The sequence below is a fragment of the Uloborus diversus genome, chromosome 5 (assembly GCF_026930045.1).
Source record: "Uloborus diversus isolate 005 chromosome 5, Udiv.v.3.1, whole genome shotgun sequence".
In the NCBI taxonomy this organism is placed as follows: domain Eukaryota; kingdom Metazoa; phylum Arthropoda; class Arachnida; order Araneae; family Uloboridae; genus Uloborus; species Uloborus diversus.
Window position 1 is genome coordinate 101,699,114 of NC_072735.1, and position 13,030 is coordinate 101,712,143.

The following is a 13,030-nucleotide window of genomic DNA, read 5'->3' on the forward strand; positions in this document are numbered from 1 at the left end:
AACTTGGTGTATACGGATACTCTTGATTAATTTTTTGAAGGTGATTTTTTCTGTAAGAAATGAGTTTTTATGGTTTTATTACTAATCTTCTTTAGCATAACTAGATTGTATTCTATTGATGAAATGATTGCAAGAATAATGGTTTTTTATTTTTCTAGATTTAGTACTGGTGTTTTCTAGCATACAGCCCTTATATATTTTAAACTTAGTTTAATAAACATGCCTAAAATAAAAAAACGATTGCATTGGAGAAGTTACAAAAGAATACAGCAATTTGTTAAAGATGCAGTTACGCTTGACCAACCATCAACTTCTAGAAATTTATCGGAGCAGGATTGTATTGATATCAGTTCTAGTATTGAGTCTGATTTGTATTCTGCTAATTTATCTTATAATTCTAACTGTGTTGATTCCAATTCTAGTGTTGAGTCAAATTTATTTTGTGCTAATTTATCTGATGGTTCTAACTGCGTTTCTTCTGATTCTAGTGTTCAGTCAAATTTATGTTCTGCAAATTTTTCCGATAGTTCTGCCAGTGAATCTTGTGTAGTTAAACTATCTAATTGTTCTCGAAACAATGAAAAATCTCTTGATTTACAAGACGAATTGGTTAACTGGTCAATCTCCGATAACATAACTCATACTTCGGTTAATAAGTTGTTAAAAATATTAAGAAAATATCCCCTTGGGTCTGATTTACCAAATGATGCAAGAGGGTTGTTGCAAACTCCTAGGTCCGTTGCAATTAAAAATGTATCTTCTGGCATTTATCATTATTTTGGAATTGAAAATGGTATAAGGGGTAGTGCAGAAAATGTTGGTAGTACCTTTTTAAAATGCTTAAAAATTGAATTACTTGTTAATGTTGATGGCCTTCCTATAGCCAAAAGTTCTAACAGTCAGTTATGGCCAATTTTAGGGTCGTTGAGTTATTCGTTAAATTTTCCATCTGTGTTTCCGATTGGTATATATCATTCGTATAACAAACCAGAAGATGCTAAGGAATATTTGAGTGATTTTGTGAAAGAAATGAAATATCTAATTGCTAATGGTATATTAATTGATGATAAAACATATGATGTCTGTCTAAAGGGATTAATTTGCGATGTACCTGCTAGAGCTTTTATATTGTGCATCATAGGCCATACTGGCCGTTCCAGTTGTAACAAATGTTTTGAAGTTGGTGAATTTTATCAAAATAGAGTTTGTTTCCCTAATGTTGACTTTATTGAGAGAACCGATGGTAATTTCAGAAATCCAGACCCGAATGATAAACACCATAAAGGTGACTCCATACTTTTAGACATTGATAATTTTTGTCCTGTTTCGCATGTTCCTTTTGAGTACATGCATTTGATATGTTTAGGGGTCATGAAAAAATTAATAAGACTGTGGTTGAAAGATGATTTAAAATTTAGACTTAGTAATAAGCAGGTAGAAAGTATTTCTATACATCTGCTAAAACTTAAAAACTGTTTTACTGATGACTTCTCCAGAAAACCTCGATCTTTGAAAGAGTTCGAACGGTGGAAAGCTACAGAGTTTCGACAGTTTTTGTTGTTCACTGGTCCCGTGGTTTTATCGAAAGTTTTGCGGAAAGACCGGTATGAACATTTTCTACTGTTACATTGTGCAATTAAAATATTAGTATCAAAATCATATTTATCTATGTTGGCTTATGCTAAGTCTTTGTTAAAATGTTTTGTCCAGGGTTTTATATCACTTTATGGCAAACAACATATATCTCATAATGTTCATGGCTTATTGCATATTCATAGAGATGTTGAAAATTTTGGTGCTTTGGATGAGTTCAGCGCATTTCAATTTGAAAATTATATGAAGGTGTTTAAACGTGCGTTGAGAAAACCTGAAAACCCATTGCAGCAAATTGTGAATAGAATGACAGAGAGAAGGTTGTCTTTGCTTAACAATTCCATCCCCAAAGTAAATTCATCTGTTGGCACTTTAGAAAAAGAACATGTCAGTGATATTACATTGGCAGAGTGTCAAGGTTCACAATTTAAAGAAGCAGTGTTTCAATCATTTTCCTTAAAAATATCTTGTCCCAACAATTTTTGTTTATTGAAAGATGGTATTGTGTGTGAAATTAAAAATTTCATTAAAAATTCCAATGGTGAAACTTTTATTATAGCATCCAAATTTCGGGAGTGTAAAGACATTTATACTTTTCCTGCTAAATCATCTATGTTTAATATTTTTTTTTGTCCGGAATGCATCTTCCTTACATTATTATCCCTTACAATTGTTATTGTGCAAATGTCTTGCACTGAAACATGGTGATGGTTTCAATGTGTTTCCTCTGTATTATTGATTTTATAGCAGAACAACAAGCATTGTTGAAATTATTGCTCCTGGTTGCTTTTTTTTTTTGAAGTTTTATTTCAAAACTGATTGCATTTTTATTTTGGTAAAAGTTTAATAGGCAGGACAAATTGCTTGTCTTTTTTCAAATATTTTCAGTTGATAGAATCGTTATTAATTGTTTAAATATTGATTACAGAGATCTTGTAAATTAAGGGCTATTTTTTTCTCTCCTCAAATCCAAGTGTTTTCCTAAAGACATTGCAATTTTTTGTTCTAAAATCCATATGTCTTATCAGTTTTTTTTTTGGGGGTGTGTGATAATCTTGTGTTATTTTAAAACTTTGCTATTTTCGATTTTTAGAACTCAAGTGTTGCTGGTTGGTGTATTATTATTTTTGCAAGATGCCCGAATTAAAATTGGCACTTGAGCGCTTTTTTCCAACCCATTTTTCATGTTTTTTGAAAAGAATAATGCATTTTTCTTTAAAAAGAGTTTTGTTGGGGGGAAAACTTTCAATTTTTCTCATATTTTAATTATATTGAACAGTTATTTTATTCATTGATTGAATATTTCTAACAAATAGACTTAGCATGTAATATTATAGGCTCATGATTTTTGTAAATTTTTAATTCATTTTTTATTTGTTAGCTAGTTTTTGCTTTAATTTGAAATCTTTGTGTAATCAACGTTAATCATTCAATTTTTCATTTCATGAAATGCCCGAATTAAAATTGGCACTTGAGCGCTTTTTTCCAACCCATTTTTCATGTTTTTTGAAAAGAATAATGCATTTTTCTTTAAAAAGAGTTTTGTTGGGGGGAAAACTTTCAATTTTTCTCATATTTTAATTATATTGAACAGTTATTTTATTCATTGATTGAATATTTCTAACAAATAGACTTAGCATGTAATATTATAGGCTCATGATTTCTGTAAATTTTTAATTCATTTTTTATTTGTTAGCTAGTTTTTGCTTTAATTTGCCATCTTTGTGTAATCAACATTAATCATTCAATTTTTCATTTCATGAAATATTTTTGTGCTCATTCTTTTTGTTTCAGATTTTTCAAACTTGATTGACTTCAATGAAAGCTATTGTCACACTATTTTGCTTTTAGATGTAAATTGGAATTGATATTAATGTTTTTACTAATTGTTATTTTCCAAAGCTTCTCCATTTAATGAAATTCTGATCAAAATTTTCTTTTTTGGTTTAACCTATTTGTTGTAAATTATTGTCATTAATGCATAATTTTATACGTAATTTTTTTTTTTTAACCATAAATTGCTAATGATTTCTTCTTTATGCTGATCTGTTTTACTTCAGGAAAGACTACTTTATGTAGGGCATAGTTCTTGCCATATTCATTTAAAACTTCTTTTATAAGGTATATTAAAAAAAAATTATAAATGCATTTTGCTGCTGATAAAATTTTAGGTGATTGCCATGGTTAGTTTTCTGTAATTCATAGCTTTAATTACACTGAACAAATATTTTAAAAAATTTCTGAATGTTGATCACAAATTACTCACAGGTTTGACATATGTATTATATAATATGAAAATTAATCTTTCATTATTTGTCTTTTACATGCTTTCCATCCTTCATTTTCAAGACTGATTGGATTTTTGTTTAATCGAATTTCAATTAATTATTGATTTAATATTCCTGCCATTGTTTTGTTTATATTTTATTTAACATTTATTTCATTGAACTAATGTTAAATCATTAAAAGTTATTTGAATCCATAGTATTGCAGATACAGAATTTTGCCATTTTACTCGTAACCCTTGAATGTTTCTTATAGTTCTTGCTTGTATTTTTTAATCATGTTTTCAGAGTAAATTATGCCTGCTACCTATGCCATAGTAAATTTTACACAAACGAATGAAGTCGAAGTGGTTCCTGTCACATGGCTGTCTGAGAACGGGTGTATTTGGCCCCCGTTCAAAACTGCAGATGTGCAAAAGATAGTTAAAAAGCTCATAAAACCGTCAAAAGGATGGATCTGCCATGAAGCTCGGGTGTTGGGACAGTATTGTAAGTTGCATTTTTGATTAAAATGTCTCTAATTTTGCTTTTCTTTTGGATATTTTAGGTTAAGAGTTAATTTGTTGATATTTAAAAGTGGCATTCTGCTTATATTTTATTACTTCTAATTTGCCATTGTATATTTTGGTTTTCATGTAGTTCATTCAATTTTGTGTAAGTATTGATATTTTTACTAATAATGTGAAATTTTTTTGAAAAACAACTTATGATACTGCTCGAAAATACTTAAACAAGGCGGAAGAAGATACTGATTTGTCTTTCGAGAAGGAGTTGGGGAAGGGGAAGAGGAAAAAGTTTCCTCAACGTCTGAGCACATCCTCCTCGGAAGAAAGCCTCTCGTTTACTGAGACAACTGGGATAAGGATTCCCGAATTTAATGCTAATTTAATAAGAAGTGTGCCCAATGCCTGCCGGGTAACCCCTGAAGCCGGCAAAAGTGTAGATGAATCTACCCAGTGTAGTGTTCCACTCGAGAGCTGTGGGAACAATGGAGAGGTCATGTCAGGTGAGTACTATTCATTTTCGTGTTCAAATATCTCAAAATTACCTTTCGAAACATTGAGCTAATGTATATTGAGTGCAACAATTCATTCTATTTTTTCATGAAAACTTAATGGTTTTAAAATAACCCTTAATGAATAAATAATATCATTACTCTTCTACGCCACCCCCTTTTTCCTTGCTGTGAATACTTTATCCTGCCATGTGTAACTTTTGTTTGAATGACATTGTTAGTAATAAAACAAATGTTTCGTTAGTAACTATTAAACTATATCTAAACTATATATATTATGTCCCATATAAATCGGTTTCTTTCTTAATGTATACTTTTCTAGAAATTAATGTGGTATAACAGAATATTTGATTTTAATAAGATTTTCCTTTGAATGTAAATTCAAAAATATTAGTTACTTGTTCATACCAAATTTAAAAAAAAGGAACATTTCTGTATTTATTCTCATTATTCTAGTATTACTCAACCTGACCAAAACAATGACAAAGGTTCAGGAGAACCAAAAGTTAATACTAGCGAATCAAGAAACCATCTTAAATCAACAAAGTGGTAAGTTTTTTGGCATCTCAAAACTATTCCTGACAGTTAAATTGAACAGAAGTTTTTATTTTCATTTCAATAATTTGATTCATTTATAAAACTGGATTGCAAGTGCCTGCTACATACAATATAGTATACTAAGTGTGAGCAATATAAAGGTCCGAAGCAGTTGTTTCTTCAACCCTAACAAGCCAATTGGTCTTGGTTCACTGGTTTGTGCTTTTATGAATGAAGTTTTTTTATCATTATGTGCTGGGTTATTTTACATTGTACTTCATAGTGTTTTAACCACATTTATCTGAGCACTTAAATGAAACATGATGCTTATTTTTTATATTTCTCTCTTTTTAAAAAAAAAAAAGCTTCAGTGCAAGAGAAAGCAGTAGTAGAAAATATAATACCAGTATACTTGCCTGTACAGACGATGGATGACATGTTTCTTTTAGACAATGCGCTGCTGGATGCCGATGCAACGAATTTTATGGTATAGCCCTTACTTTTGATTTAGGTTTTATGTGTGGTTGTTGTTTAAAAAGTTTTTCTGTATGATCGTTAAATTCTTTCAGATTAATTCAGCTTCAAATTGCGGTGGCCCAACCATTAAGGCAACTGTCAAACGGATATTAAGGAAAATATTGACAGATTCTGTGGCACAGCACTACAGTTGGCTGGGGGCTAAAGGCAAAGCTAAGTTCTGCGAGTTGCAGATAGCGAAAGTAGTTTTTGGTATAATTTTTGTTTTCAAAGTCATTCATTTTTTTTAAATATAGCAATTTCTTTTTTTTTTCGTCTTATAAGAGCTTACATTCTGAAAAATGATATACAGAGGATAGAGATGTTCAATTTAAAATGTGTCAATAAACTGTTCTTTACCAAAACCATTTCACTAATGTGTTAATTGCATTGCTCCTTTTTGTCAAGTTTAATTTTTCCTTTCATCAAGCAGCTATGTGTTCATTCACATTAAATGAGAAGTTGGTTTTGACTAGAATTGGTAATTTCCAGATTTTAATATACATAGTACATTATTTATTTCAACATTCTTATAATTATTTGACTTGATGCAAGTAAAAGTTATAATTCTTGAACAGAACTTTTTTTTCTCTCTCTCTCTCTGAAATAGGTGAAATTACCAACTATTACATATAGCCTTAGTGCTATTATGTGTTTTAAGATATATTTTTCTTCATTTAGTGGCGACCAGAAATAATCCTGTGCTTGGTATAGCGACCGACTCGGAGATTGAAGCCTCGATCAAAGATTGGCTGAGGCATGCCAGTTACAGACATTCTAAGAAGATTAAATTGATTAACAATGGCTCCCCATCACTTTTAGAGAATGGACAATTATAATGTTCCTATTGACTGTTAGATTATGTTGATAATTGAATTATGTTCATTAATACTAAATAAAAAAATTCTAAAGTAAATTATGTTTTCATTGTATTTTTTTATGGAGTTTTTTTTTTTTTTAAAGTATGTTATGTGCAATTACGGTGAAGCACCGTTTATACGTCTCTCTTTTATACGTTTTTATCAATTATACGTTTTTAAAATTGGTCCCTGCAGAGTCTAATACACATTAACCTATACCTATTATACCTTTTTTCATTTGTACGCTTTTTGCATACAGTCCCTTCAAAAACGTATAAACGGTGCTTCACTGTATACAGTTTTTCAAAGAAGCTGCATAAAAAGGTAGGTCTTCTTTTTGACTTTGTCAATACATAGATTTAAAAAATATTTCCTGAAGGGAAGAGAAAGCAGTGGACTTAACGTCTTGCTGAGCATTCAAAGAAATTTATTTTATAATTGAGTTACAACTTAATAATTTTTTCCAGTCCCTTGACAATTGAGGCTGTATAGTTCTTTTTTCCTAAGTTATATTTGGCGAAGTTGAATCTAGATTACTTTCAAGATGCTTTCTGGAAAACAAGTGTGAAAGAAAATGTGTCGAGTGTGGGATTTTATGGATTTATTAGTTTACATTATGTGTAAAAGCAGTGCCACTTACATTAAGTTAAACGCAAATCTGTACCTCAGAACTAGGATAATATAAACTAATTTTAAAGTTATTAATGTGTAGCAGCAATGTTATTCTATTGGAGGAGATTCATTCGTAGTTTTTTTACTTGTGTTATAAGAGTATAGTCCCAACCTTTCCATGTATGTCAGTCTGGCTTTGAGATGCAGATTTGTAGGATGCGCAAATTGATGCAGAAGACAGGCTGATAATTATGTTTCCTTGTAGGGCAATTTTTCAATGTAGTATTCATTAGTGTTGTTCCAAGTACTCCGAAACACTAGAGGGGAGTTTTGGCGCATTTTTTTGAAAGCAAACGCCTGGGGGATATTGTCCTTAAACAAACATGGAAAAAATGTGTTAATGCATTTTACAGATGAGGCAAATTTTCTAATGTTTTAAATTTCATATACGCTGTAGTGGAGTAAAATTTTTAGTCCACTTAATGAAATTATGCACCTGCCAACTATGGAGTGATTTTACAATAATGTAGATAACAGATTATTCATTGGTGAAATAAGTTTTTTAATAGAGTTATAGAATTAATTGACTTTAACTTTATGGAGGTTATTAAGATTACAGTTGTATAGAATTTTATTGTGTTTGCGAATAAAGTGAATTAATAGCTGGATAAATACTTTTTTGATGGGGGGCGGGGATATTTGCATATTAGTAAAGTTACTTCAAATTAACAAGTATAATTTTAATCAAATACAATTTCTTACATATAGTTCATGAAATATACAAAATTGCAGCAAGGAGGTTATTGCTTAGAGGTAGTAATAATGATTTCTACAAAATAGAATGTAGAATTTGATTTTTTATTTAAATGTTAACCATGCAATCACAATTTTTCTTAAAGTAAATATTTTAAATCTGTAATAGTGAATATTTAAATTTTAATCTGTTTCGTGTTAGCGACAACACATCATTATATTTTAGTTTGTTAAGTATTCAAAAAAAAATTTAATTTTTAAAGTATTATGCCCTGTGTTAAATTCTTTTACTTATAATTTATATTTGAGCCACTAGTTTCCAATAATAAAATGAGTGATGTAGAATTTCAAATTGGTGGCAAGAAAGGGAATTGCTATCTGGAAAATCATTTTTCTGTGTGTGTGGGGGGGGGGGGGAGTGGGAGATTTGCATATTCATTAGTAAATCTACTTCAAATTACCAAGTATAATTTAAAAGATTAATCAAATACAATTTATGACATAAGATTTATAAAATTGCATTAAGGAGGTTATTGCTTAGAGTTAGCAATTATGATTTTATCAAAATTAAGTAAAATATAAGTGCATTTTAAATTTGACAATGGTCAAGAAAGATTTTTTTTAACTACTATAAAGTGTACTAAACCTATAGCATTTAATATCTGAGTAAATATAGGTTACATTTTTAATATTAAAAATGTTAACAATACAGCCAAAATTTTTCTTAAGTAAATATTTTAAATAAATTAGTGAAAATATTTAAATCTTTTAATAATATGTTTCTTAACAGTCACTATAAGTATTTAAATTTTTAAAGGATGCATTTTGTATTCGGATGAATTTTATAGGCTTAGTACACAAACTAAACAAAGTAGATATTCTAGATATCTATAAAATACCTAAATAGCTATCTACCATGGCTATCTATCCCATGTAATCGATATAAAACGCATATCTCATGGATATCTCTCGCAAATCCATAACAACCATTGGAGATCATATATCCAATAGAGATCCGAATATCCAGACCTCCCTGGGATGTCTTTTAAGTGCAACCTTTCTGCCTTCTGGTGGATATTGACTTGGATATGTAGACCACGAATGGATGTCTAGTGGATTTGGTGATGTCTGCTTGCTTTATCCAAAGGATATCTTATAGATGGCTTTTGGATTTGGTTGGTTGTCTGGGTATATGTTTAGTGTGTATCTATGTATAATATATGCAACAGAAAGAGGATCGCGGTTCATATAATGTGTCCATCTTCAGATGCAGAACTGCAAAATTTATAGAAAGTTAAAAGAAGATCTTTTTTTAGCAATCACGAATTGCGTATTGTCCTCATTTGATTGAAGTTGCTCCTTCTGAGATACACGCACTCTCGTTGGCCATGTTCCTCATGCTGGGTGATGGAGTCTATGTCCTTTAAATCGATTTTATTTATAGCAGACATAAATCGACTAAACACAATCCTTTTTAGACAAAAACAGCATAAATCACACAACATCTAGCACAAGACTTCTAGAACCCAATCGCTGGCAAACTTGAACGTAAGAAATACAACGCGTAGGGTCACATGACAATTAGTGGTTGTGAAAAGCATAATTTGAAATCAAGATGTCGAAGTTCAAATGAATTATCTACATTGTTTTTGCTATACGTGTGTTTAAACTAGTTGCTACACTGGTGTGCAAAAGTTAAGCAACAAGTGGTTTTTCGGCCACAGCTCCCCAGCAAAGTATGAGATAGCCATGAAGATGCAGTACAATATGCACGTAATTTAGTAGAAAGACTATTTGTATGCAAGTTTTAGAAATAAAACGTCGTAGGTGATGTAAGTGTACGTAAGCCTTGTGGGTCGGCGCGCGCAGTTCAAAGCTGTGATAAAAGGATGAAGAAGACCATAGTTAAAGACATTCACTGCAAGTGCAAGTGATTTGTTTTGTGAAACATGTCTTCAAGAAATCATTTAGACAACTTTACTCGAGGAAGAATGATTGGGAAGCTTGAGGAGGGGCGTAGTGTGACCAGTGTCGCCGAAGAGTTCGGTATCAACAAAAGTGTTGTTTCTCGTGCTTGGAATGTCTTTAAAACAACTGGTACAGCTGTTCGGAAGGTTGGTGATGGCCGTCCAAGGAAAACAACAACAAGAGATGACCGTTACATTGTCGTACAGGCGAAAGGAGACCGTTTTCAGTCAGCGAGCGCCATATCTCAGCAACTGTGCTCAGCCACAGGACGACAAGTATCAAGATTTACAGTGGCCAGACGCCTCCACAAAGGTGGCTTATTTGCTAGACGTCCTGAATGCTGCATACTTTTAAAAGTTAGCCATCGGCGGCACCGTTTAGAGTGGTGCAGAGAACACGAAACCTGGACACCTCATCAATGGAGTCGATTAGCTTCACAGATGAGAGCCGTTTTAGTGCTACAAGCGATTCTCAACGTCAGTTGATCTGGAGAGAGGTTGGAGCTCGATTTCATCCCAATAACATCTAGGAAAGAGATCGTTATGGTGGTCCTGGAGTTCTCGTCTGGGGTGGCATTATGTTGAACAGGCGGACTGAGCTTCAGATCTTCGACCGAGGTTCTGTAACTGAAGATCGCTACTGCAATGAGGTAATCCTACCACATGTGCGTCTATTCCAAGGGGCCATTGGACCAGACTTCATTCTTATGGATGACAATTGCCGGCCACACCGTACTGCTAATGTTCAAGAGCTACTGGAAAGTGAAGATATCAGACGAATGGATTGGCCAGCTTACTCTCCAGATCTAAATCCCATAGAGCATGTGTGGGATGCATTAGGGAGACGTCTTGCGACACGACAGTATCCTCCTGGTAACACCCATCAGCTGAAAGATGCGTTAAAGGAGGAATGGAGACGTTTACCCCAAGAACTCCTGGATAATCTGGTGCTTAGCATGGAGAGTCGATGCCAAGCAACAATTGCAGCAAGGGAAGGGCATATCCCATACTAGGGAACATCTGCCAGTTGTACTTACGCTTCTTCAGGCAATCATGTGTAACGCCACTATATGTCAAATAAAGCCTTTTTTTGTTCCATACCCTACTTTAAGCTTTATATTCATTTCTGCGCCTTTATTCTTTTACCATCGTTTAAGTACAAAATAATGTACATCTTATTCAAATTTTATGTCAATCGCATGATTTCTTGTAGAATTATGACAAAAAACGCACTTGTTGCTTAAGTTTTGCGCACCAAAGTAGATTTCTGGAACAAAGTGCATGCAATTCTTTTTCTTTTTCCAAGAAATATTAATAGTATTATTTTTAGTTATATAAAATTCCCTTTAATTAAAGTTTAAAGTATTTCTGCGAAAATTAATAACGACCCGTATACATTTTTACTTCCTTTTACAAAAAAGGAAGTATTGTATTCGCGAAAAAATTTTCACTCAAAAATCGCCCTTAATTTCCATTTTGCTCACCCCCAAATGAATGTTGAGTTTTTTTTTCGATTCGACCACATGCGGAAAAGTGCCTAAGAATGTATAGACACGCGAAATATCCATTTTGACCATCACCGAGGTAATTACAACGACTTTTCTCGTGACGTCTGTATGTATGTGCGTATGTGTGTATGTGTGTATGTGCGTATGTGCGTATGTGCGTATGTATCTCGCATAACTCAAAAATGGTATGTCCTAGAAAGTTGAAATTTGGTACATAGACTCGTAGTGGGGTCTAGTTGTGCACCTCCTCTTTTGGTTGCTTTCGGATGTTCCTAAGGGGGTCCTTTGCACCTTTTTGGGGGGAAATCATTGTTAATTTCGATGTAAACTCAAGTGACGTTATAATTTGTCGGACACTTGGCGATATATCGCCAGTCTTTTGGTCGCCAAGTTTTGTCGCCAACTTGGCGACAAATTTGGCGGAGTTTTTTTTTTTTTTTTTGGTTTCAATTTGGCCATTGTTGGTGATATTTAGAGAATAAATATTGAATCACATTAAAATAGCGAATAATGGGGAAATGACATTAAATTGGAGTAAAAGGAAGTCATGTGATGCACACATCAGCTCGTTAACAAAATATTATGAATAAAGGAAGCCTAAAAGCATCTTCTAAGAAAGCTCAAAGGAGAAAAATCTGAACTTCAAAGAAAATCAGTTTATTTTTATCAAAAATGGCGGATGCATTTAAACTTAGCTCTTCAAAATTAAAAATTTATTTCTATACTTTGATCATTTTTGGCCTTTAGGTACTAAATAGTACTGATGCACTCCCTAACCGTTTTATTCAAAGTATTTTTTCCCATATTGCAGTTTTTGCATCACATGCGAATTTGAATTTACATGCTACTTCAATTAACGTTACTTTGAACAAATATTTCTATGAAATATTTACGCGATGTAGCAAATAAGTTCAGTAGAAAACTATTAAATTTAATTTTCGGATTAAATATTGTTAAACTGTTGAAGCATTAAGTTACCGAAATTTTTGATTTCCTAATCAACGCTTGAATATGATTAAATCAAAAATTACATTGAGTACTTAACAATCTTTTACTCGTATATATATATATATATATATATATATATATATAATTTTCACGCATATGCACGTGTGTGTGGAGGAAACTTGTGTTTAAGGAAAAGGTGCCGTTGCGGTTGTTAATGAAGAAAATCCAAAATAAATATTCTGATTAAAAACAAAAATAATGGAAATGATTGGTTAGACATTGCCATGGTGATGAAAGGTGAAATTGTGTACTATAATTATGCTTTTCATGATATGAAAGGCAACAAACTTTTACTTGTTGTACCGGGTTATGTGCTTAACTGAGTGTATTAACAGTTCCAGAATCTACTCTTGAGAATTTTTAGAGAATATACGTC

At 32.2% G+C, this 13,030-nt stretch overlaps 2 protein-coding genes across 2 annotated transcripts; both read left to right on the forward strand.

The window, feature by feature from the left end:
* Nucleotides 1-1,899: 1,899 nt before the first annotated feature.
* LOC129223049 (uncharacterized) lies at nt 1,900-6,785 on the forward strand. Its single transcript, XM_054857612.1, has 6 exons — nt 1,900-1,980; nt 4,614-4,884; nt 5,350-5,442; nt 5,796-5,917; nt 6,000-6,159; nt 6,628-6,785. The coding sequence occupies exons 1-6, from the start codon at nt 1,900-1,902 to the stop codon at nt 6,783-6,785; spliced, it is 885 nt and encodes a 294-aa protein (XP_054713587.1).
* A 3,335-nt stretch (nt 6,786-10,120) lies between these two features.
* On the forward strand, nt 10,121-10,624 carry LOC129223050 (uncharacterized). The gene has a single exon (XM_054857613.1). The coding sequence runs from the start codon at nt 10,121-10,123 to the stop codon at nt 10,622-10,624; it is 504 nt and encodes a 167-aa protein (XP_054713588.1).
* The last annotated feature ends 2,406 nt before the right edge of the window (nt 10,625-13,030 follow it).